Source organism: Hemibagrus wyckioides, linkage group LG11 (genome assembly GCF_019097595.1).
Source record: "Hemibagrus wyckioides isolate EC202008001 linkage group LG11, SWU_Hwy_1.0, whole genome shotgun sequence".
In the NCBI taxonomy this organism is placed as follows: Eukaryota; Metazoa; Chordata; class Actinopteri; order Siluriformes; family Bagridae; genus Hemibagrus; species Hemibagrus wyckioides.
Window position 1 is genome coordinate 28121358 of NC_080720.1, and position 27883 is coordinate 28149240.

General features: G+C 40.4%; 1 protein-coding gene across 1 annotated transcript in view; it reads left to right on the top strand.

Moving 5' to 3' along the window:
• Window positions 1–27883, top strand: part of LOC131361611 (E3 ubiquitin-protein ligase SMURF2-like) — a 61495-nt gene that overhangs the window by 24993 nt on the left and 8619 nt on the right. Inside the window, exons 3-12 of the mRNA XM_058402944.1 lie at window positions 1967–2075; window positions 5018–5151; window positions 8720–8785; window positions 9790–9874; window positions 10608–10691; window positions 12676–12878; window positions 14246–14330; window positions 15420–15578; window positions 15659–15697; window positions 24656–24845. Of these exons, the coding sequence (XP_058258927.1) occupies window positions 1967–2075; window positions 5018–5151; window positions 8720–8785; window positions 9790–9874; window positions 10608–10691; window positions 12676–12878; window positions 14246–14330; window positions 15420–15578; window positions 15659–15697; window positions 24656–24845 (1154 nt within the window). The remainder of the gene's footprint in view (window positions 1–1966; window positions 2076–5017; window positions 5152–8719; window positions 8786–9789; window positions 9875–10607; window positions 10692–12675; window positions 12879–14245; window positions 14331–15419; window positions 15579–15658; window positions 15698–24655; window positions 24846–27883) is intronic.

Here is a 27883-nt window from a genome sequence, read left to right on the forward strand (position 1 = left end):
TTCCTAAAAAATGATTTGCTTCTGAGGCAACGGTTTTGGGGGAAGACCTAAATATGGGTGAGACACACACACTGGTGTCCACACACATCTAACCTACATAATCTACATGCTTCAAATTATATTGTTAAGATTGCACCATATTACACATCAGACATGATGTATATTTACATCTTTAAGCTTGTAAAAAGGAACTATGTTATCATCTACATTTATATCCATCTTTTGAGTATAATGTTGGTCCCAGCTTGTGAATTCACCCTTTAATCTCTTGTGTGGAATTCTACCAAATTGCAAATGTAGAAAGTCTGTGTTAGATTTACAGTGTTTCAGATGTCCATGTGACATTACTGAAGAACTGGACATAGTTTGAGATATTTTGTTAACTACATAAGCCTCAAGAGCTTGAGGGCAGAACTACAAAAGCATGCAAAAGTTTGTTTTGACTGTGATTGATGTTTTGACTGGACAACTACATTTTGGTCAGCAGGAACCTTTGAATTCTTGCTGAATACTTCCTTCTTGAAACGACTTCCCATGTTATATAACCACTAAGAAATTCGGACCGTGATTGACATTTAATTTATACACTCAGCTTTATTATTTTTTTTCCCCTTTCACCTGTACTATGATATAAACACCACCATAGTGGGGAAATGGCAGCATGACCTACAGGTAAATGTGACTAAACAAGTCTGACCTGTACAGAAATACACAAGCTTCTCGTATCGTTGCCTGAGGAAAACCACACTTAAACAAACACCGTAAAAGACATGCTCATTACAGCTTTTCAGTGAGGGAGTCCTCGCTTATGAGTCACAAAGAATCTGTATAATGTGGACAGAGTTCTCAGTAAGTACTTTGAGCTACATTCCAGCCTTATGCAATCATTTATTACCTATAGTTACCTGTATTTTATGGCAACGTCAAGCTTGAAATGAGCGAAATGTATTGAAATTTTAATGGTTTAATGATAATGTTTCTCAGAAAAAGTGGATATATTTTAGTTTGCACCTTTATTAAACTTTCCAGTATACCTCTTATAAGAAAAATAAAACGATGAGGGCGTCGAAGATCTTAACGAAGAAGTTTATTGCAGCGTAGCAGTGACAAAACACATAAAGTACTTTATAGTAAAGTAAAGTGCTTATATACTAACAAATGAAAAGATATCTGGCTTTACCGGTTTATGTAATGTAGGTTACAACGAATGCATATGGCATTGAGGGATTGCGAGTGGCAAAAAAAAACCCTTGCAATAATTGGCAAGTTATAGTTCTGTATGTTCCTTTGAAAAGTCATGCACTGAGTTATTTATAGCATCTGACTTTTGTAATGTGTGACTAATCTGCATGGTTGTAAAGATGAAAACAAAAGTAATGATCTTTGGCAGAGGGTTTCCCGCACTGACAGTACTTTTGGAGAAATACAAGCAAGTAGCAGCTGATTAAACTGACACATCTGCTGTTTGTTAACTCTCCTAACAACTGAAATCGATTTATATTTGAAATGTGCACTTTCATCATTAAAATGTAGACAAAAGGACTCTTAAGTGGAAAGTTATGCGGAGAACTTGCACAACAGGCAGCAAGATAAAGGCCCAGTGTTGTATGCAGTAACAGTTAAGCCTAAACCATGACCTCGTTGACATTCCTTGAATGGATTTTGGCTCAGATTCTTTTGCTAAAACGGTCCAAAAAAGTGTACACAAATGTAAATATGACACAACTTTCTTACAACTCTACAAGGTTGCGTTCTGAGCCGGCTGCTATGTTCATTTTTCACCCAAGCACAACGTGAACACTGCCATTGAACAGGTCTGAACTGAAGAAGTGCTTAACCTGATTAGGTGGTGTGTAGAAAACACACCAGTAAAACTGAGGAACAGCTTCTTCCTCACCAGTCATTCCTGCATGTGCATAACACTTTTGTGCGTATGTTTTTCTCTTTTTTTTTTTAATGCCATTAGGACTTCCAGACCCCTTTGCCAAAGTGGTGGTGGATGGTTCTGGTCAGTGCCACTCGACAGACACAGTCAGGAACACACTGGACCCGAAGTGGAACCAACACTATGACCTGTAAGTCAGCCACGTATCTGCCGTCTTCCTGTCTTTAGAAATGTTTACGTTTAGGACAAGGATTAGTTAAGGTCCGAGTCATCTTGGCTTTCATATAGACTTTACACTGAGTTTACTAAGTACAACTACAATCGTTTTACCTTTTTTATTAGGTTCAGCTAATGTATACATGCTATAGCCTTTACTGTAGACCCTCTGTTGGTATGTATAGCTTGTCAGACTCGCTCGATATTGGAATGGGATCATCATGGAACTACAACTGAGCAGTGGTGGACAACATGGTAGTCTGTGTTGCACTGCAGTGAGTGTATCAGGTCGTATAGTGTCCCATTACTTTGGTAGAAGGGGGCCGAGGTGGGATTTTATTAATGCATTCAACATAATACATTATCGTTTCCATAGTAACAGCTCATTCCAGGGGACCTGGCTAGAAGCAAACAGATTGATTAGCATTTATCATTTTGGAAGGAGTCTCCAGTGTCAGCACTTTATAACCGCAGGCTTTCTGCCAGGTCTTCAGGACAGAGGTCTGTGTGCTTTATTCCCTTACCCGCCGCATGGCAACTACTGATAACTGATTGGATGGAAGCCTTAAAACCGTCAAAACACAATTTACCATCAATATGCAGTTGCGTGAATACTTTTTATTTCAGGAAATGTTTCCTTCATTAGCCTTGCTAATGTGTTGGCAGTTTATATATTTGTGGTTAAGAAACATTCCTCCATGAAGACGTATATAGCAGGAAATCAAACCGTAATGTCGAATCGACCAGTGAACGTTTCAGCAGCTGTTGCTGTTCAGAGCCCATGTTTATCGAGCGTGTCTTCTGAACACTCTTGAATTTCGAACTCAGCCGTGTTTTTAGGGAATTCCTGGGAGGACCCAAAGGCTCTGCTGGCAGCAAAGTTCATTCCAGCAAGAGAAACTATGCGCTGGCTTTTTCTCTCTCCCTCTCTATTGAGAACATATTGAGTGTTTTGGGCTCTGTGTTTTTAAACATGGGATTATCTCACCAGTAAGAACGAGGAAAACAGAGAAACAAATATATGTTCGGACTGCCCCAGCGTGAACATATGAATACGGCATGATTAGCTGTGACACTATGATGATTCTATGACACTATAGCATGCAGCATGGCGTGCTAAAAGAATGAACATATGAGCATGACACAGTACCACATAAACACAGCATTACCTGCTTCAACATGAAAGCACAAACTGATCACGAGCAGTGCATGATGTAGGTCTGGCTGAATACATGAACATGTCAGGAAGAATGCATGAATGTAATATTATGTGCTACAATACAATAAAATCCAAACAGACTCATAAAAGCAGGCTTCTACAGTTATACTACATTATAGACTACATAAAAACGTCATGGCATACATGACTTTTATTGTTAGTTGTGTATTAATCAAAATATTTCATGTCACGATAATGTTTGTGTGTGTGTGAATCCATGACAGTTAATGGAACCTAGGGCACCCCATTGCTACTGGCTTCAGTAATGCACCACAGCCCTCCCACCCCCACTCCCTTGCATTGAGAACAGGTGGGTGCAGTACCCCAGAGAAAAGGCAGTCTGCACCATGTAGTCTCATCTCTGTGTGTGTGTGTGTGTGTGTGTTTTGTCTCAGACGTGCTCTGGCGTCTTCTGTCTTTTCAGGCTGAATGGTCAGGTGATGTCAGCCTCAAGCTGCTCTCAGAACCAGAGAGAACAGCATTGAAAAGCATATAAAGCTCAAGGGAAGCAATTTGGTACAGACATATGTGACTTGTGTGTTCAACGTGTTCAGAGGGTTCAAAAGGACATCAATGTTACATGCATTTATTTATAGAGCTTTGAAGAATGTGTGGCCACTACAAGTACAGCAATACACATGTGGGTTTGTGTGTCTGGGAGTGTCTGTGTTTGTGTCAGATGGAGAAAGTGACTGTGTTTTCTGTCCACATCATGAAAAATGCCTTGTCAGTGTTACTGAGGTGAGGGTTAAAGATAATGAGGTAAGAGTTAAAGGTATTGAGGCGTAAGCTACGAATACTGAGGTAAAAGGGTATAGTTACTAAGGGAAGGGTTAAAGGAACTGAGGTTAAGGCTTCCAGGTACTAAGGTAAAGATACAATGGTAAATGTTTAGTAAAGGGTTTTTGTTCCTGTAAGCTTAGAGTGGCTGAGGTACAGCTGCACAGTTAAGGTTGATGTTCCTGAGGTAAAGGTTAGTGTTCCTGAGGTAAAAGTTAGTATAGGTAAGAGTTATTAAAGAAACAGTAAAAAAAAAAAAAAAAAAGTCAGTAAAATTGCTATTCACCTTCACAAAAACAGTTATCCGAAATTGTGTTTGTGTCAGAGACCCAACTATTGTGTTCCAGCTTTATTTCGTTTTCATATTTACAATTCTGGATTTTTTTTAATGTTTACTGTTATTTCCTTGGTGATTTATAGGGAAATCACAGAGCTTGGAGATTCTTACTCATAGCTGTGTGGATGATATTAATGACTCAGCTAGAAAAACACAGCAATAGAGATCAGATTGTTTTGTAGTAAGTCTCACATGTGCTTCTTTAGCTTTGTTTTGGAGGTCCAGGCTAACAGCTAATGGATGTCTAGTTCACTTATATTCTCCGGTCAGTACGATGAACCGTAGTCTAAAAATTGAGCACAGTTTCTCAGCAACACTGTGGATTGCTGAGAAATGTTTTTCAGTCAGATTGATTTACAGTGTCATTTCAACTCATTACAAAACTAGTGGTTCTGAGTGACTGATGCGATCCATTTACTGGTGACGTTGTGGAATTTTTGGTTTATGGTAGACGTACATCGATATTTTGTTGTTGGAAAACACCTTTTAGACTTTGAGTTATTTGACCAGGGTGTATCACAAGTTTCACCATATGCTACTGCGGTGCATCATTGATTTCTTTTGTTTCCTCTTTCCACAGTTATATTGGTAAAATGGACTCCATCACCATCAGCGTATGGAACCATAAGAAGATTCATAAGAAGCAGGGTGCAGGGTTTCTGGGCTGTGTGCGTCTCCTCTCCAATGTCATCAACCGCCTCAAAGACACTGGCTGTAAGGCATCAGCTAGCATTCCTAATTTAGCAGAACAATTCCTGTATGCTATGGTTAATAGCAATTTTGGTTCCTAGAACATCCAGTCTGTCAGGTTTCTGTAAATGTACCTCATAACAACATGGCATTGTACTTTGTTACGGTGGATTCAAACGGAATTTGTCGATTCATAATTTCACTGCGGGAAGTCGAACATATTGAGTTACTTACGGTCACGAGAACACTATTGCTAGGCAGCTGGTAAATATGGGGAAATATTGATTCCAAGCATAAGCTATGGCAAACTGCTGATTAGCTTTAATTTTTTCCCCCCACTTACTGCTTATGGGATCATATTGAAAAACATTAACCAAACCAAGCAGATTTAGACTTTTGAGTCATTACAATAACAAGTCCAGCTAAATGTAAGAGCTAAATGTTTTGTCTAATTTTTGGCTTTGTCTTCTTAGTGTTGCTTGAACAAACCAGTATTTGATTGAGAATTTTTATGGAACAATATTTATTTTTGTAACTTTATTTTTTTATTTTGGTGTATGTCATTGACTAATCTGGTACCCTTTATGGCACCATCTCATCAGTTACTAACATATTTGAAAATCATGTTCATTTTCTTTCACAGGAATGGGCATGGAGGTTGTAGCTGTAATTATTGTTTACTTGCTTCAGAATGCCAGTTGTCTGATACTTCTACAATGATTGCATTTGACCAATAGCTCCAAGAGTACTCTCGGGACCTTGACAAGATTCGTAACCAAATTCAGTGTGGGTGCTTGAGTGTAGTACAGGTTACTAATGGAACAGATATGTTGCCGTACTGTACTGTCCGATTACAGACTGCTGATTAACTGATCATTTAATACCATATCCAGGGACATTTTTATTCACACTAATGAATTCTCATGTGGACACGTACATATACCTTTCTTCTGGGTCTCTCAGGGTGGTGGTGCCAGGCTGACTAGCAATGAGAGAGAGAGAGAGAGAGAGAGAGAGAGAGGGAGGAGGTAGATGAGGAGGAGGAAGGTGGAGAATTCTGGCCAGACAGACTGACTCAGTGCTCTCCTTAGGGAGGTGTGTGCATATAGGGTGGGGTACCTGAAAGACATCTGCCCCAACCACACTCTCCCCAGCGGCCCCAGCTGAGCTATACCACACACACAAACACACACGCACACAAATACACTCACACACACACATGTACATACACACAGACGGACAACACACATTTGTCTGCTGCTTCCTCTGTATCTGTCTATCCCTTTCGAGAAAGAGACAGAGACAATGAGTGTGTGTAAGACTGTGTGAAATATATTAGCAGAGAGAGTGTGTGTGTGTGTGTGTGTGGGTACATAATATCATGTCACTGAATACTTAATGCAAGCATATTCAGAATAGTTTCTAGTGTAATATTCAAGGAGCATGTTGGAAAAAATAACACTAGCACAATTTTCACATTAATCCAGACGTTGTCATCTTTTATGTTTGGTTTCATATAAATTTCATAAATGTGTGAGGTCTGGGAAGAATGTCACTGTGGAAGAATCCTGGCAGGCAATCAGAAAAAATAGGAATTTTATAAGTCTGCAACATACTTATAACACATACCTTAACCTGAATCATATTTCAACCAATTTTGTATTCACTTTTTAAACCATGCCTAGGCTTTCATCCTGCAAAGATCATGTTGCTTAAGGAGTCAGCTGTGCTAACACACTCGGTAGTAATAGCAGTTAGTCTGTCTGTGCGTCTAAAACCTTGCTAGCCAGGTGTAATTTCATCATACAGTGAATATCGAGTTGTTAGATATCTATTCTCTGTACCAAAATGGACCTAAGCTTAATCAATTGGGTAATTTGTAATCAGGTACCGGCTTCCAAATATATGTGATGCTCATATGCTGGAATCCTCTTTTTTCTTTTGAGATTTCTAATATTTTGAAATGCTTTTCTTATGGTTGAAATCCATGCAAAAAGAGAAAAATTCGCAGTGTGGTGGGTTTTTTCTTCCAGGCTGCTGAACAAAATACACACTTTGCATTCCACCCAATTGTTTAGTAATGTCACACAGATTGCTGATGTGGGTTAAAGGAGAAGTTCACTTCCAGAACAAAAATCTACAAATAAGTTCCTCACCCCTTTGTCATCCAAGATGATCTTTCTTTCTTCAGTCGTAAAGAAATGATGTTTTTTGAGGAAAACATTTCAGGATTTTTCTCCATATAGTGGACTTCTCTGGTGCCCGCGAGTTCCAAACTTGCAAAATGCAGTTTAAATGCAGCTTCGAAGAGCTCTAAATGATCCCAGCCGAGGATGAAGAGTCTTATCTAGTGAAACGATCGGTCATTTTTTTAGAAAAACAAAAAATTGTATAAGTTTTAATCACAAAAGCTCGTCTAGCGCTAGCTCTGGGATGTGCATCCTCGACGATAAGTACTACATAATCATGTGGAAAGGTCATGTCTAGGTGACGTAGGCGGAACTTCTAAGAAAATGACAGATCCTTTGGCTAGATAAGACCCTTCTTTCTCGGCTGGGACGGTTTAGAGCTCTTTGGAGCTGCATTTAAAATGCATTTTGGAAGTCCAAACTCGCGGGCACCATTGAAGTCCTCTATATGGAGAAAAATCCTGAAATGTTTATTTACAACTGTAGAAAGAAAGACATAAACATCTTTGGTGACAAGGGGGTGAGGAAATTATTTGTAGATATTTCTTCTGGAAGTGAACTCCTCCTTTAAGACACACTGTGACTTATCTATGCAATAATCTATACAATCTATGATCCTGACCAAATGCAGCCTTTAAACTAAACACACAATAATTAGAAGTTCTCTTCAACAACAGCTTATTCATATTTCAGCTTATGTGCGTCGGTCTTGTTAAATCCTCTGCCACCTAGTGTGTTAAGTCTGAAGGTGGAATTGGCCTGGAAATTCCAGTCATGCATACGCAAATAATAAAGTAGTTCCACGTTTACCGCCGTGTAAAGTACTCAGCTCTATCGAATATTTTGTACAGTTGCCCACGTTCAGTGCACTTGTATAAGTTATCAGAATCACATGGCACTTGTTATAGAAGATTGTTATTGAGTATGTGTGAATTTGTGGTGTGTAAATTTGCCAACAACATTGTGTGGTGTTTCTGAGTCACAGGCTGAGTCTCAGTCAGGAAGTGTGTCTCACCGCAGATCCTCTTAGAGCCGGCACACCGACTCCACCAGCATGTGCGCGCGCACACACACACACACTTGTGCAGAAAAGAATGCAGGGTAGCAAGCGTTTTCTAGGAACTCTTGTCTGTTTCCTTTGGAAGGGAAAACCGCAATGTTGTGTGTCTGATGCATCTTGTGTGTCCTTAATCCTCCCTTGGTTTCTGAGTTTATTTATGATGGTGATGATGTGGCATCAGTCGTCTGGTTCATCTGGCTGTCAGCACAAAACGTTCTTGTCACTCGTTTGCTTCGTGGGTTAGACGTCAGGCTGATCAGAGTGATGAATCATTGGTGGTGCAATAACATCTGTTGTCGGATTAATTGCATAATGTGGTGACGATTCTTCTTTTAATCCACAGATCAGAAGCTGGACCTGAACAAGCTCGGGCCCAACAATAATGACACCATCAGAGGGCAGATAGTAGGTGGGTAGAACACATTCACCTGATAAAGACACACAAACACAGATATTAATTAAGAGTGTCTAGATCCTGTCTGAGAGGGGCCACACTTCCCTTATTGGACTGACAGGCACAGAGGCTACACCTTCTTTATTAGAATATGGTAGCTTGATGGTTAAGGTGTTATACTACTGAGTGGAAGGTTGTGAGTTCGAATCCCACGTACACCAAGCTGCCGCTGCTCGGCTCCTGAGCAAGGCCCTTAACCCCCAGTTGCTCAGTTGTATGAAATGAGATAGTAAGTCGCTCTGGATAAGTGTCAGAAATGTAAATGACAGACACAGTGGCCATGCCCCCTTGACTGGGACAGACAGACCGGGGCCACACCTTCTTTACTGGGACTGGCAGGCACAGGTGGCACGCTTCCTGGGATTAACTGACAGGGGCCACATATTCTTTACTGGGGCTGACAGGCACAGGGGACACACTTCCTTGGCTGGGATTAACTGACAGGGACCACACCTTCTTTAATGGGACTGGCAGGCACAGGGGACACACTTCCTTGGCTGGAATTAATTGACAGGGACCACACCTTCTTTAATTGGACTGGTAGGCACAGGGGACACACTTCCTTGGCTGGGATTAATTAACAGGGACCACACCTTCTTTAATGGGACTGGCAGGCACAGGGGCCATGCTTCCTTGGCTGGGATTAATTTACAGGGGCCACATTTTCTTTAATGGGACTGGCAGGCGCAAGGGACACGCTTCCTTGGCTGGGATTAATTTACAGGGGCCACACCTTCTTTAATGGGACTGGCAAGCACAGGGGCCACACTTCCTTGGCTGGGATTAACTGACAGGGGCCACACTTTCTTTAATGGGACTGGCAGGCACAGGGGCCATGCTTCCTTGGCTGGGATTAACTGACAGGGGCCACACCTTTTTTACTGGGACTGGGAGGCAGAGGGGCCATGATTTCTATACTGTGTTGCTTGACTGAATTTTGTGTTTGTGTTTTTATGTAGTGAGCTTGCAGTCCACAGACAGGATAGGCACAGGAGGTCCCTTGGTGGACTGCAGCCGTCTGTTTGATAACGACTTACCGGATGGGTAATCAACAAAGCACACCAATACACACAGACAGACACACACACACACACAGTGTATAGCTCCAAAATGACTGATGACACTGCATTTCTGCATCGAAAATAGCTGACGCTGCCTAAAAAAGAACTTATTCAGATTTTTTTTTTTTAATCTCCGTTTGCCGTGTCTGAAACGCTTTTTTTTTTTTTTTTAAACACAGTTACAATGGAACTAATGTCTTAGAGCATTTGTCTAATATGGTTAAATAGACAGCTTTAGAATGTAAATGTAAAACTACAGACTAATCTCAAAAGTCTTATGAAGAGCGTGTACTTTATCCAACAATGGATCAGTGCTGTATCAGTGTTGTACAAGAACATTTATTTTGCCTAGACATTGATTTACAGCTGCCCCAGGTCAGTTTTATGTGGATTGATTTTCATTTCTTTTCTCAGCACAGGAAATGTGTTGAGATTCGTGCCCGTGGCACACACACATGTTGCAGATATGATGGACACAGTGCAAAAATATGCACAATTTTTTTTAAAATATGTGAATGCACACTAAATTTGTTGATTGCAAAACACGTGACTTTTCCATAATGATACTTTTAGATCTTAGAAGTGCAACAATGTTCTTTAGATTGAATATTCTTGCCTTACAAAAAATTCTGTTCATGTATTGCAATGTTGTAAATGTTTTATTATTCACCCTTTGTGGGTTTTGTGTGTGTGTGTGTGTGTGTGTTTGGATGTAGCTGGGAGGAAAGGAGAACTGCAACTGGCAGGATTCAGTATCTCAATCACATCACACGGACAACACAGTGGGAAAGACCAACCAGGTCAGGAGAATATTCATGTCTCCTTGTATACACACACACACACACACAGGATGAGTCTACATCATTCTGTGGCTGTTTGTTTGTCTGTCTTGTCTGTCGGTCTGACCTACAACACACAAAAATGTCCTTGTCTCACACACACACACACATTTTGTTCATACCGAGAAAGACACAGGTGATTTCCTTCCTAGTTGCCATGGCAACAAGCCAGCAAAACCAAACATTTCACACTGCGGCATCTAAAGTTTTTTGTTTTGTTTTTTGTTTTGAGACTCTCTTATTCCACTCGCAATCAGAAATGAGTATTTCCCATTGGGTTTGTAAGAGCCAGTACACTTTAACCCTATTACTGATTCCCAAAACTGCACAATAATGAAGAGTTTTCTTCCTCTTCTATCTATACAATTTGCCAGAGATTACAATTTTAATGACACGTCAGAAATGACCTGTATGAGGTAACTAAACGAATCCGTGAATGTGAATGAAGGCAGCAGTGACCAGTGAGTATGTGAAGAGTGTTTTCACTCCACATGACCCTCAGCTACGGTTCACAACTGCTGAATTACTATCAGATAACTAGGTGCTAATTGACGCTGTGGTTGTGGTCAGCCTGGGAACGCTAAAAGAAAGCAAAAGTAGACATGGCAGACTGACACTCACACACACAAACAGGTTTTTTTTTTGTTTTTTTTTTGTAACCCTCACACAAACGAGGTCACGGAAAGGCAGGTTAGATGCTAAACAAGGTCACGGAGTACATGGTGTCTTACTCACATGCTAAACTTCTTCATAATCGTTAAATCGGCTGAATTAGCCGAGCACCTCAAGCAAGACGTTCTGTTTTATATAGCTAGGTGTCTAGAGGAAATGGGGGGTGGATTATAAAAAAGTATAAAGTATTAAATATAGCAGGTTGACGGCATTAATGGTCTCTCACGTACATATGTGGTCTAATCTCTCTGTCTCTGTTTTTCTCTCTCTCTCTCTCTCTCTCTCTCTCACACACACACACACACACACTCGTCTCACGTCCTTCCCACAGCTTTTCTCTGTTCTCTGTCTCCATTCATCAGTGTCATATGATCTGAAGTGTTCACACAGCAAAGCAGATCTGTTATATTCAGTTATATATATGTTATAGGCCCAGTGCAGTGAATCTATAATTAATGTTCAGTCTGCAAAAACTTAATAGCAGTTCGCGCTAATCACGCGAACTGCACCTGAGTCTGCCTGCTATTTGTGTGCGCTTTTGTAAAGTGAAGATAGGAAGCATGTGTGAGAATATCTTCAACCTAAACCTGCCTTATTAGGGAGAAAACAGAAATCATGGTCCAAATACCAGAACACATAAGAGGAGTAAGTAAGATTAGAAGGCAATACACGAATAAGAACAATGGGAAATAAATACACAAGGCTTTGGGATTTATAAAAGATTCAAGAAGACGGGGGTTTCTTTATGATGCAGAAATGTACATTAAGACTTTACAACATGGAACAGAAGCAGCAGTTAGACACGGATCAAGGTGAGATGCAGAATAAGTTAACACCTACCAGTGATCTAACAATGGCATGATTTAGGACAAAGAAGAGTCACAAGAATTTGTCTTCTATTGGACTTTTTTGGGGAGGGTCTTTCTAAAGCATTATACATTATTATTGTTGATTAAAAATGACAGATGTTTCATCCTGGTTTTATCCCACCACACATCCAGAAAGTCTGTACGAAAGCTTCCCAGATCTTAGCCAAGCACCATGGTTCAGAGGGTCGGGCTTAAGACTTTCACAACCATTTTGGGCAAAATGATGGAGAGACTAATTCCAGCTGTTTTGTGATAGAAGTGTATTAAAGATTTTCTTCCAGGCATAACGTAGCTGAACTGAGCATCCACACGGCATCCCCACGCATACCGGATACAGACACAGTAATGGAGGGGAGATACAGTACTTTTGCCCACAAATGTCCGCGTTTTCTCTTCCACTGCAGGCCCGCCTCTGAGTACGCGAGCCCCGGTCGGCCCCTCAGCTGTCTGCTGGATGAGAACACACCCATCCTAAGTTCTAATGGAGCCGCTGGCGTCACACACACCAACTCCAGAGCCCAGGAGAGACGTGTCCGCTCACAGAGACACAGAAACTACATGAGCAGAACACACTTACACACACCAGCTGATCTGCCTGAAGGATATGGTTAGTACACACACACACACACACACACACACACATGCAAAATGCCTTGTTAAATCTCCAGCCTATATTTAAATTCTAATCTTTAAAACTGTTTAAATCTATGTTTTTGGATATCCTTTCCCTCGATAGCATTCAAACAAACTTTTATTATTAATAATGACATTGGAGTTCAAGTGGATGGGGTAAGGAAATTATCAGCTTTGTGGTTTTGCTGCATTATTTTAAGAAAAAGAAGGAGCGGTTTCTGAAATCTCACTGGGTAAACTTGATAGGGAGTTATTGCATCGTAACACATCACTTTTTAGTAAACACTTACTTACCCAGAGACGAAGAAGATGGGACATGTAGACTGTAGAAATTTCTGGGTTTTATTATGCCTTCTTTAGTGAGACCACCACATCGAGCAATTTATGATTAAATTTTAAAAAAAAAAGTCGATGAATTGAAATATTGTCAAGTTATGGTGGGGGGGTTATTGGGAACTAGCATGTTTTCAGTGAAGCATTCAGATTTCATATGGACCAGTTACTCAGCCCTTAAATGCCCCGACTCATGCCATTCTGTATGCAGTTCATTTTCTTACGTCTAAGCCACAAACTCTTAATAGAACAAACTGCAGCTGTTCTCTTTTGACAAGGGTCATACAAAGGATTGATTTACTTGTCTCCTAGTAACGATTCACTGCCCGTATTCATCTCATACATCATTCTTTCCCCAGTACACAGCTATCCGACACAAGCAAATATCTGTTTCATGCATGTCCGTGCCGGGGAAACGGTGTCTTGTTCGTATCGAGCACTGACAGACGTCTGTACCCTTATAAGGCAGCAGCGTCTCAGACGCTTCATTTATTGCTTCCATGTGTGTAAGCACAGGTTGTTCAGTGTGTGCCGTGCTTCAAAAACTAGTCCATCTCCATGGTGTTACAAAGGTTCACATTATATAGATTGGCCATTGAAGTGTTCTAGCACATCAGGATGTTTGTAGATATATAAAATTACTTATTAGTGCTGTTCTATGGTAATGCAAACAAAGCAGACTTTGTCAATGCCCCATGCTCTGATATCTGTTGTACATTTTTCTAGCTACAGACTGTTTGGCTTCCACTAGATTTGTTCAGTGGATTTAAAAAAGTTTTATGTGAAGCAGAAAGAAATGCCTATGAGTCAGTTAATGCCTCGTATTCTTTTTGTCTTGTGTTTATTAACTAAAAGGTCTAGGTTGCAAGGTAAGCGCTTAATGGTTAAGCTTGATATTAGTCATGGGTTAATTTATGCATCCACAGGTATCCATGTTGTCTGATATGAAGGAATGTACAACAAAGTATGCACCTTAAGCCGTGTGTTTCTTCTTTTCTCCCTGTGCAGAGCAGAGAACCACACAACAGGGCCAGGTCTACTTCCTCCATACCCAGACCGGGGTGAGCACGTGGCATGACCCACGAGTGCCCAGGTAAAACCACAATCACACACACGGTCAGATATTCTCAACTCTAATTGTTCACTTGCACACCAACGTCATCACACCAGCGCTTTCCTCATACTCACACTGATCATTATGAAGCAGCATGGCAGGTATGAATGTAAATATTCTAATAAGACACTGTGGAGAGGCAGTGTATTACATAAATAACATTGTTAGAGTCAGGGTTAGGAGGTGACAGAGGCAATAACACACACACTAAGGCAGATTTGCTGTCATAACCCATCTTGGTATTAATTTTGTAAGTTAGCAACATCTGCACTTTATAGCACTGTAGCTGCATTCAGTCACACGTCATTCAGACTCGTTAAGACAACACACACACACACACACACACACACACACACACACACTGGAGTGTGCACAGAAAGAGAAACCAGACGTCCAGATTCATATAGCGTATGTAATACGAACACACTTTTACATGATTAACAGATGAACTGTGAGTAAATCAGTTGCAGAAGAGAAACTGTGCCAAAAGAGATCCTGTTTTTTTTAATTCAAACCGACACACTGACGGAGAGAGGAACCGTGAGTCTGGGTCAAATATAGCGTCAACAAATCAGCTATCAAACAGTAATCTGCAGTCTGCTACCTCTCATCAATCTCACACCCAGTCGTGTTCAATACACCAGGACTTTTAAAACAGGGCACTGTGGATATTTTGACATTATGATTATATGAAAAGTATATAGATATATATATATATATATATATATATATATATATATATATATATATATATATATATATATATATATATATATATATATATATATATATATATATATATATAATATGTTTTATTACAGCCTGGTCAAAACATTTGTAAGATCAGCTCTGGTTCAGTTAGAAATGAGCATTCTGGCTGATAGATACACACATACACACAATGCTTTATATGTTCATTAACTTTATTTTAACATTATAAAAGCATAACATTTACATTTGATAACAATGGTGATGAATTCTGCATCAGATGATTCTTCAAGTCTAACCGAGACCATGCGCTTGATGAACACTGTACACCTCCTGCTATAACTGTGTGTGTGTGTGTAGGGATCTCAGCAATGTCAACTGTGAGGAGCTCGGGCCCCTCCCACCAGGCTGGGAGATTCGAAACACAGCCACCGGCAGGGTGTACTTCGTGGACCACAACAACAGGACCACACAGTTCACAGACCCGCGTCTCTCAGCCAACCTGCACCTCGTCCTCAAGTGAGAACAACTCTCCTCTATATACTTCTGTGGACGTTTAAAACAGTGTTGTTGACCACCTGTCTCTGTCTGTCCAACAGTCCAAGCGGATCTCGTGGTGTTGAGAATCCAAACCTCAGGTACTCATCTCTTTATCACAATACAACACGCTGAGCTTGAATGCAGTCTAATGAAATAACTAGAGCTTTATTACAGTCTAAACAAATACAATGGAGCAGAATCAAATAATATTGCCAATAAAATATTATTGCTTTATTTAAAACTAGAATAAAATCAAATAAAGCAGAGCTAGAGCATACACTAGACTATCATCATTATTATCAGAATAGAATATTATCAAATGATAATAATACTCTATTAGAGTACACCAGAACACAATGTAGATTTAATTCAGACTATAACGGTGCTTATGACTGTGCAATATTATAAATAGAGCTTTAGTACAATGGATTCGAATAGAATTACAGTACACAATAGAATGAAGGAGAACAGACTAGAGCTTTATTACAGTAGAATAAAATAAGAGTTGTTAGAATACAATAGAACTTGGTAAAATAATACAATAGAATGGCGAAGAATAGAGTTCTCAATACAATGGAATATATATAGCATATAGCTTTTTCAGTGCAATAAAATGCACCATGAATAGAATAGAGCTTTGTTACAGTAAAATAGATTGCAACCGGGAGTAGAGCTTTGTTTCAGAACAACAGAATACAACACAACAGAATAAAGCTTTATTATAGTATTATACAATAGAATTGAGTTATTACAGGACAATAGGATAGCACTTTAGAATAGAGCTCTGACAGTGTGCCATGAGAGATCGTCAGGTGTGCCGTGGGAAATTATCCAAACACACTTAATTCGTTTAAAAGAATGCGTCAATATTTAGGTACTGCAAATAATTTGACCGATGTTGAAAGCCTGTGGTGACTGGCAGAGCAATGAAATACTCCCCTACATCAGGAGGTAGCGCAATAATGACCTTGTTAATTCATGACAAGAGTAACAAGAATGCAGACTCTTTTGTACGCCTGCGTGAACACGCTGAGAAACAGGCAAGTTTAATAAAAAGACAAAATGGTGTACAAGAGAGCCCAGGTTTCACCCTGAGAGAGTATAAAGAAATTGAGATGTTATATTTTTCATTATATATGCTGTGTTAGGCTACATGGTTGGTGGTGTGACGTGGGATTTAAAAATTATTTTTTATATCATATAATTTTATATATTAAATTTTTCATATATCATGCAGATTTTTCTGGTATATCGTGGTATCCGCAAACCTTATAGTGAATTGTTTTTATGTTGAAATAAAGTAATTTATTAATAAAAATACCATTATTAATTACAAAATATAAACATTAATTAAAATAAAGTAAAATGTTAATAATATATAAAATACTGTACAGCGTAGTGATTTTTAGGAAAGTGCGGTGCGGGGATGCTGAAAATCTAAATACAGTACGGCTGGAGGAACGAGTCCGGCCAGTCGGAATGCCCCATTCATTTAATCACGGTTGTGATTGGCTGCTGGCTATGCATGCATTTGGGGAAAGGGAAGCAGAATTCTCCAGCATCCCAGTTCTTCGTGTGTCACTGTCCCAAATGTTTCGTTTTGTGCTGTGGACACTGTAAGCCCTATTATGTCGCCCAAACGCTCTGTACCTTCTAAGGCTTCTGGCAAAGAACATACATACAGTACTCACTATAAATGTGATATTTCTACGAATTTACCCAAAATTCATCTCGCTATATGCTTTTCTGTGTGTGTTTAAAGAGTGTGGGAGGGTCATTTACGGCTTAAACAATAAAAAAATTCATTTATCGCGGTGGTTTTTGGAACAATAAACGGGGGATTACTGTAATAGAATTGGGTGAAAATAACAGCTTTATTACAGTACAATAGAATAGAGCTTTAACTGTATCTTTAATACCTCAGAATATTGATCATCAGAAAGGTTTATTTCAGTACTCGATATCTGCAGCACATCAGTCTCTGCAAGAATTCAGTAAAGTGGTGACTCAATAGCTCTGTACCAAGGACCAAAGCTCCTTTTATCACTGGTGTCTCATGATATAGAAACCAATTTCCTTTAGCAGTGTGTGTTTACTTCAGTGTCTCTGTGCAATACTAACCTGAAGCTCGGTACAATACTGAATGAACTCATGTTGCATCATGACAGTTCCAAATCTTACATGAATTGAAATCACCGACGTCTTTAAATGTATATTTAATACCTCGGGTCAGCTCGGAAGGGGAGATGCATGTCTCACGCGAAATGAGGAAATGAGCTGAATCATTGAGGCGTCGCTATAAATGTGACTACTGGAGAAAATAAGTTGATATGTCAGCATGTGTGAAGTGTGTTAATAGGGTGTCTGGAACTCCGCAGTATCCACCCTGAGAGCCCGGTGTTTATTTGCTATCATAAAGACACTTTTACTGGTTGTTAAATGCACACAGTGGAACATGTGGTTGTTCCTGGGTTCATTTCCAGATCTGTAAACATTTCTGGCTGTAAGTGTGTAACATTTTCTGATTTGGTCCAGACGTTCCAAGCTCACTAACTGATCTGAGCTGAGGAATTAGAAGCGCAGTTCAGATCTGTGTTAATTGTTCCAGGTATTTGTGGTGCAGGAAGTGTGTGCAGGTTTGAATGGACTTAAAGAACAGAATAGTTGTAACACCTGGGGTGGCTCAGGATTTTGCCTGGGGAGTCTGTGTGTGTGTGTGTGTGTGTGAGTGTGTCTGTATTTCTGGCTGATGCTTGGACCATCTGTCTTTTATCACAGGACGGGTTTCAGAAAAAGAACATCACCTTACACCCAGACTGGGTAGACATATTCCGTTAGCAGTGCATGCTGGGTAAATAACAGGCTTAACACTAGCAGGATTTGATTTGATTTTTTTGTTCTTGCTTGCCAAAGTATTGAAATACAAGTACATAATGACAGACTGATATACAATATATACACACATCACGTTTGTTTAAAATCTATTGAAGTCTGATTTACTTGTTGCGTACTAAGCTTGCTGCTATTTCATTGGCAGATTAACAAAGCAAACAACCACATCTATTCGGCAGTGACACCAGCAAGCTCTGCTTTTTCTCTGCCTCCTTCCGCTTTTTCGTCTCTATACCCATTTAATCCAGGGTTGTATATGAATAGAAAAGATGAAACCACAATTCTGAACTTATATTCTTTACTTGCTTCTATGGTAGAAAGTCAAGAGAGTGAATTTGAACTAAGTGCAAGCTTGGTACTAAAGTTTTGCGAACGAGGAACTGAATCAGATCATATACGCCATAGGATTGGTCTGAGGAGTCATTTAGATGTGTCGCTTTACTGCGTTGTACAAAGAATTTGCAAAATGACAAAATGCTGATTTATTTTGCTGAAAATCACAACGAGCCGGTAAAAAAATGGCTGTTCTATCACATTGTATGTTTTCGCGAGTGTGAATGTAGGGTAAGAGTTCAGCATTATGTTCTTTACCTTGCGAGACACAAATTTTAGTATTATACCCCCCTGATTTTGACACAGTTTGCACTTTAATGTTGCCAATATTATCCTCATGGCCGAATGACCGCTCCTCAGTACCATCGGAACCCCCACATCCCGCGACCCTGATCAGATGGCCACAAACATTTACTCTGTCCTAACCTCAGGATGCCAAATCTGGCCCCTTTATTATACACACTACATACACTGTGCCTACAGAAATGCAGACGGGGGGGGATTATAATTGTTATTTTATGCACATGTGGTGTCTCAGCGGTGTCTTAGTGGTATTTTTATAAGAAGTACATGCTCAGTTTTCCACCCCGCAGCCACGGTTTCCATATAGAACTGCTTTGTGGCTATGTCTGCGTTCTAAGGATTTCCTGGAGCTGGACTCCAAAGACGTTTTAAGTGAGAAGAGGTCAGAGACTCTTGCTGAAATGAATTTCTTGAAACACCCCCATTGACTAAAGCGGAAAGCGAGACGTTTGGTCCAGTGCGAAAGTGCACAGCGCGCCCAGACGCACACCCTGGGGAGCTCATACTCACCACCACTGTTAAGTAGCATGTGGGTATGTAGCTTGCACACTTGGCGCCCACTGCATAAAGAGTCCTTTGATAGTACAGTGATGTGTGTGTGTGTGTGTGTGTGTGTGTTTGTTTTACATGTGAGCCACCACCTCAGTGCCCAGAAGCCTGGTGTTTATTCAGTCTTACTGGGTTTGTGCCACACTGGAGAGTTCAATAGTTCAGTTTGCCTTATGAAGAGGGGAATGAAGGACAAGCAGAGAAATGCATAATATTCTCCTGGAGCAGATCTGACAGGGTTCTTTCTCTTGGATGGACTGTGTTTTGACAGAGCAGAAGATGTGATCTTGATTGGCAGGCATCTCAATCTTCAGACTTAATTCCAGGCTTCTTGAGCTGAGAGCACACACACACAAGTGCTGCTTCTGTGCAGTGAGCTTCCCATCCAGGCCATGGCTACAACTGTGGGAATGCTTCTGAAAAATCCCTCAAATTTCCAGAAAATTCTGTCCATGCAATAACGGCTTTATTGGTTTGACATTAGCATGCCAGTCCAGTGGGTGCAATAGTGTAACAGACAGCTCACTATTAATGTCAAGATCATGTAGAAGTGACAGCATGGGCTGAGAGGTGTCAAACAAGGATTCATGGCTGACCATGTGATAGAAATATTGTTTAAAGTTACAGTAAAAGTGTCCAATGTCTCCATTCATCATCATGTCATCATGATCCTGAGGGTGTAATAATAAAACAAAGTAACATTAAACTGCAGGCGACTTAGTGGTTAGCACTGTTGCCTCATAGCAAGAAGGTCCTGGGTTCGAATCCCGGGTTCGAACAGGCAGGAGCCTTTCTGTGTGGAGTTTGCATGTTCTCCCCATGCCCGCGTGGGTTTATTCCAGGTACTCTGGTTTCCTCCCACAGTCCAAAAACATGTACATTAGGTTGATTAGTAGTTACATAGGAGTGAGTGTGAGTGGTTGTCTGTCTATATGTGGCCCTGTGATGGACTGGCAACCTGTCCAGGGTGTACCCCTGCCTTTCGCCCAATGTGCACTGGTATAGGCTCTAGCAGATCCCTGTGACCCTAATTAGGAATAAAATGGATGGATGGATGGATGGATGGAAAATTAAACTGCAAACATATCAAATAAAAAATTGCAGACAGTTAGTAGCAGTATAATCTGGTGATCTGTGGGGATGAGTCCTAGCAGGACAGGATACCAAAATGTAGAGAAAATAAACTTTTCAAACATACCCGTGGCTTAAATGGGCCAGTGTTTTCATTGATACTTCTTTAGGCAATCACTATGTTCTAACATCTGCACTAAATTTGAAGGTAGCATGGGCTGTAGCCTTTTCTGTGACAGTAATCCCATAATTCTGTTCACTGGCCCAGAGATCCATGAAGGTTTAAGAAACATGGCAAAACAATCTGTCCCTCTAAACACAAGTCGCTTGCTTGTCTCTTTCTGTTTGTAGATTTCCAAGTTATCCAGTCTCTCTAATCTAACAGTCCCTTAAAAAATAGACAACCAGTGGAACGATGCTAAATCCGTAATGTCAGTGAGGGATAGCACAGTCGTTATTTTTCAATAACTGAATATGATTTCCAACATAATAGAAAGTGAAAGACCCTCTCACAGGGGAGTGTTCGATTCAGTTCTGTTTGCCAAGTCAAGGCCTGTTTTATATTAACCATGTATTAACCATTAGCATTAAGCATTCAGACATGGTTAATATAAGGACATATTAACCATGTGTCAGCATGAGGTGTACCGTTTCACAAGTCCATGGGTTTCCAGCAGCGGCGGCTCATGACAGTAGATTTTGGTGGGGAGAATGAAACTAAAAATGACATGGGATCAAGCAGAGTTAAGAGAGGCTATCACACTTGCATTATGTTTTCTGTTTAATTTGTGAAATGCAACATAGTCTGGCAGAAAAACGCACACAAAACACCAAGATTTTTGGCAATAGTAAGACCTTTGTATGGCAAACAAGGTCACTTGGGTGCACACAAATTTCTGACATACCAGCATTATCAGCACCATACTCACCCTTTTCCTCTCCCGCTCTTTGCAGGTTATCTTACAACATAAATGATTCTGTACATCATTGACACACTGACTGCACTTACTGTTATAGTTTGCCATTGTTCGCAGAAATATTTTCCATTTCATTCCTATAAAGTATGAGACAAAGTATTTTTAAACTAGCCCAATTTGGCAACCCTGTCATTAACTGTCTTGTCTGCTGCTCCTCCCCCCAGCATAGGGCAGCATGGATCTTGCCCCAGTGGGCCTGTATTAGCGCTTGCTGCAGTGTTTGTTATAACTCCATGGCACTAATTAGGGCAGTGAGCATGCCGAGACTCAACTATTAAGCAAATGAACAGAACGCCAGCTTAACTTCGGTTAAATACTAAGTGCTTAGTCACTCAGAAGAGGCATTTTAAAAGTATGGTGTTGTGAATGGGGACATTATGGAAATTAGCATGTATTGAACAGCTGTATATGCTTAGGCTCCAACCACTTGCCTGTATGGACAAGCTGCGCAGGTTTTCAGGGTATTAGTGGAGGCTATAACACTTAAAAAATAAAAATAGGTCATAGATTTTATTTGCTATCATACATAAAACATGTTAGTAGCAAAGCTTGTAAAAAAAAAATATCATGGATTCAGAAGTGCCTTTGGAACCACCTAGGCCCAATTTAACCAAAGGAATGTCAAATGTATGTCCAATTATACCTTGCCTCTAAATGACCTTATTATTCTGCATGGGAGTCTCTTCCAACAGAGACCCTGTGTGTTTGTTTAAAGCTTTCCCCTTTTTCGCTTTCCTTTTTCTCTCAGCAGTTTGTGGTCGCTAACCTCAGGCGCTACCCACTTATTGGCTCGCGCAAGCTCTGACAGTAAGCCAGTGAGAGAGCAAGAACCTTTCTAAATTACACCTCCTCACTAAATCCAGACATATGAGAAACATTTTTAATGGTCTGGTCCAAATAAGAGCAGACCAAACGCAGTGTTGTTGGGTATTTTTAAAAATCTCAGTTTGAAAGGGTGGGCAATAGCGAACGGTGCTCCAATTCGGAAAACCACACTCACAGAAGTGCTGATGTTTAGTCTCTGCGGTTGCTGCTTGGGCCTTCTAGACTGACTGTGGCCTTTTTGTGGGTTACCGTGTTTCCATAATGCCACAATCTATAGCAAAAGGACAAGAGCCATCATTCTTGCACACATTCCAACATTCTCAGACTAACATCAACATCCTGCAACAAACATGGTTCTCTAACAAACACGTTCGTCAAAGACTGACAACCGCACACACAACGAGCACTGTTCTCAAACATCACCTATGTCCAAGATCTCTCATTCAGTGTTGTCTACCAATGCTGAACATTGTCCAACTCACAAAATCTCCCAATCTTCTCAAACAAACATTAGTTTTCTGCAGAGTTCACCAACATTCAGTTGTATTAAACAAGGTCTCAAATCCACATTCTCCCAAATTGTGAGCGTCACGCTTATCCAAACAAATGCTTTGTTCTTTATGTGACGTTTCATCTATGATGTCCGGTCTCATCCTGACCAGGAAAAAGTGGTTGAATGATTAAATGCTGTTCAACAAGCACACATCATCGTCTACCGTTCCCAAACTCTCAAATTCTCTCAACTCCAGTAAGCATCGACAGTCATTCATTCATTCAGCTTCAATTACTCAATGGATCTCAGGGACACTGAGCAACAAAATGCCTTTTGGGGAACCCTGAGGAAACCCAAGCAGATACAGACAAAAGAAAATCCGCAGGTCAGGACTGAACCCCTACATAGTTTCTTCATCATTGTTTAATGCAGGAAAGTCTAGTCTAGTGCCCCATGGCGTTTCTCTTCACATGGATGATTAGATGTCCCACTGACCAACATTTTACTACTGTCCCTTTAACCAGACAGAGCCTTTTTCCTCCCACCTCAGACTACACTTGCAAATTCATTTACTGAATGATATTTAGTCATGACTCCAGACCAAAAGCACAGAAATAAATATTGGGTGAGAATTTTCTATAATTCAGAAATAATACTTAGGACCTCAGGTATGTTTTTGCATCTCTGATGTAATTTTCCCACAGTGCATTGCCAGGCATCCTGAACTAGGATATATTTGGATACCGCTTACTGCAGTGTATTGTTTGTGCATCGGTTACTTTTCTGCATTTTCTCGGACATGCCTTAAAACAAGCACACTACCCAGTGATTTATAATAAACATTCAAACACCGGCCAAGAACCACACGTGGTTTAGTTGGTTGCTTTGGCAGGTGTTTGTTAAAAAAAAAACCACTATGTTGGTGTCCTCTGGATTTTCCCATTGCAAACTGCTGTGCATTTCTTTAAATCCCAAAAAGCAATATGTGCTAAAAACACACTAACCTGTGGGGAACTGGTAGCTCGGGTAAGCTGTGTGAGGCATTTTGCTTGATATGGCCTTCACGTTCAGCAGATCTCAGCGTAACTGATCTTCTATGGGAAATGTATAGGAACGGATTAAATCTCTCCACCACCATCATCATCATTAAAATACCAAACTGAGAGAATATATTTTACAAGAATAAGACGCATGTGTAACTAAAATCCATGATTATTCTCTAATGAGATCAATTTTCTGTCTTGTGGTCATAATACAAGTTATGGACTGTCTCTGCCCTTCATATTATTTCTACCGCTTTTGGTATGAAGCCCAAAACTATGCACTATTGTTTTATTTGGGCTCTTTGACTCTGCATTTGATCCTGAGAAAGTTGTTTTAGAATAGGTAGACTGGTATGTGTAGAGTTAAACAATCCTTTCTTTCCGTTTCTGAAACTCATGTTCTGTGTTCTTTATCCCAATTACATATGCACTTAGTTTGGGACGAGTTTGTTCAGCAGGTACAGACTTGCGTTAGACACTGGGATGGCAGTCAGGACTTCATTAGGACTGGCTTGAGTGGTTGCAATAACATTCTGTATTGACTCTCTCCCCCTTCCTCTCTCTCTCCAGTCGTGCCCCACAGCTGAAGGAGCAGCCTGTGCTGTGTAATCTCCCTGAGGAGGCTGAAGAGTGTTTAACTGCCCCCAAGTATAAGCGGGATCTGGTGCACAAGCTGAAGGTGTTGAGGCAGGAGTTGTCTCAGCAGCAGCCACAGGCTGGCCACTGTCGCATCGAGCTCTGTCGAGAGGAGATCTTTGAGGTGAGTCCCAACACACCTACATCACTGTTATATGCTCTTCTGTTAATCAACACAAGATGTAGCTCTTTACATGTACATCTTGCGTTTCTTCTCTTTAACCCGTCTTCCTCTTAACACAGCTCAATTAACTCGACTCATTAAACCTTCTGCTTTTCAGCATGGCTCATTTGACCTTTCGCTTTTTAAAGCTTCTCCCGCACAACATTGCTCTTTAAACCTTCAGCACCTTCTCCAAACTCCATAAACTTTCTGCCCCTTAACACAGCTTCATAAACCTTTGCATCTTTAAAATGTCAGGATCTTAATATGTCCCCTTAAAACATAAGCTGCTTAAACCCTCAGCTCTGTAATGCAACTCATTAAAGCTTGTGCTCCTTAAGGAATTGGAGACTTAAGACAACTCCATAAACACTCAGTTCCTCAACACATCTGCAAACCTTCAGCCCCTTAAACCGTCTGCTCCTGAATGCAGCAGCTTCTTACCATTTTGCACCACAGCATTGTTTCCTAATTTAATGTGGATTAAAGCTCCTCCTGCTCATTAGCACAGTTCCTTAAAGCTGCATCTTGTTAAATGTTCAGCTCCTTAACCCTCCTGCTCTTTAATCTAGTTCCTTAAACCTGCAGCTTCTTAATGCAGGAGCGTGGAAGCATTCTGGAAGAAGGATTTCCAGATAAAAAATATCCATATGTACCAAGACACTTAGGAGTGTGCTGCTGTAGGAAAATCATTAACACCCGGGTGGTGTGATGCAGCCAGTCAGTAAACAGTTACTATATCAAGCCTGAAGTGAAGTTACTATGTGAAGCCTGAAGTTTTCAGTAAACAGTTCATCCTGAAAGTGATTTATTCCTCTTCTTATACCATAACAACAGCATTTATTAAAGACCATGACAAGATGTACCGTTTGTCCCTATATAGATACAATTGATGTTGCTGCAAGACAAGCACTTATTATGACTTACATTATAGCAGTTAAAAACAGTTGTTCCCTCAACAGCTGCTAATTTTTCTGTCAAATAAGAGGGAAAAAAGTAGTTTATTATGTGAGAGTGAAATCAGAGAAAAGTCCTGAAGACGTTCCAGTCTTGGAAATCCTTCTCGTGTCTGCAAAAAGGAACAGTCTTTCCTCCGACCCTGGAGGTGCCTTCCAAAAATGCTAAACAAATATTTCCTCTGTCACCAAATCGACAATTTCAAACATTTTCAATTAATTCATCACACTTCGGTCCTCCAGCATCCTGGGTTCGAGTTTCGTTCCCGCTCACTGTGTGTGTGGAGTTTGCATGTCCTCCCCGTGCTTGGTGTGTTTACTCTGGGTTCCTCCCACAGTCAAAAGACATGCTTCTAGGCTGATTGGAGTCTCTAAATTGCCCGTAGTGTGTGATTGCGTGAGTGAATGAGTGTGTGTGTGTGTGTGCCGTGTTATGGGTTGGCACTCCTTATCCTGCCTTGATGCCTGATGACGCCTGAGATCCCCATGACCCGAGGATAGATCGGATAAGCGGTACAGACAATGAAATCACACTTCGGTCATACAAGTCTCCGTCTACGGTATCTACTACAGACAATTCTGTAGCTAAAATCCTGTGAGCGCTGCTTTTATAGGAATTTAATCTACACCAGATTAAAGCAGATTGAACAATCCAACAGGCCTGGGTCTGAAGTGGCATTCACACCTTTGGAACCGATAGGGAAAGCTAATGCATGTGTAACGATTATATTATAAACAGCTTGCATTATAGTCATTAAAATGTACTAATAATATTCCTTAACAGCATGCGTCAGGTGCATTATTGAGGTAGTAGAGGCTGGTCACCCCGGAGCGCTGTTGCAGTGGATATTTCCAGAATCCAGGCACGACTGAAGGGAAGGAATGCGGATTTCTCAAACGGCAGCACAACCCCATTCACCCTAGTCATATGTTTGGTGGAAGGCAGGCATTCCTGCTGGATGATGTCAGAGAGACAGAGAGAGAGAGAGAGAGAGAGATTTTGATAGGGAATCGATAAATTTCTTAACTCTTGGAATGAATTCCACTCAACTGTTAGCTCCAGCAATAAAATAGGAATTGTGATGTTTTTAACCTATTTCTTTTTGATTCCAAGTGTTGATTGGATATTATCGAAATCAGTTGTTAAATAGTGTTAATTATTTCTGCTCTCATTACTGTTTATATGAAAGATTTTACAGCTACTATTTCGGTAGATGAATTGTTAGCGTTCAGGGTAGCAAGATTAACTACCTGAATGGTGAGCATATCGTGTTTGCTTTTCTTGTCTCGAACGCTCAAGTTTCGTTTTAGCACATCATAAAGATAATGATGCATGTTGAGCAACAGCGAGGAAATGCAGTGTTCTCCATGCTGCCGTGGCTCATCCCCATATCACCGCTTCTCCCACTGCTTCCCTCTAGAATACACTGCTGGAGTGTGGAGTTTGCTTCGTGTAAAGCTTGGAAACAGCCGAGCGGTTACATAATTTTAACAAGTGCTATAAACTCTTGCTCTCGCTCTCATTTTTGAACTCGCTGCATTATTTTCTTTTTTCCCCCTCCTGCTTTCACCCATGTTCCCTTTTTTTTTTTTTTTTCTTCTGTGAACATCTTTAGAGCTACACGGAGAGCTTGTACTCGGATATTTATTGCTGTCCGGGGATTTTTTCCAACGTGTTTTGTTAGAGAGACTTGAGGTCTGAGTGTTCCATTTTGTGGAATCACTTTGTCTAGGTAAATTAAGATTAAATAGAGTGGACTCATAAGTACTTCAAGAGATGTACATGAGTACACAGTACAAAGCTAATGAATTTATAAAATATCTTCCGTATATACACTCGTGCATTATTTCTAAATGTTATTAAGTGCATATGTAATTGTTGTATAGTGAATTAATGTGTTATTTGATACTGTTCCCTTGGCTGAAATTGCTCATTACAGAGCTTTCATACTTTTCATACTCATACACTTATTAGCTAGTTTGTTTTAATTTGCAACCTAGCATTACTTTAAGGGCTCCAGTAAACAAGTAAGTAAACAAAAC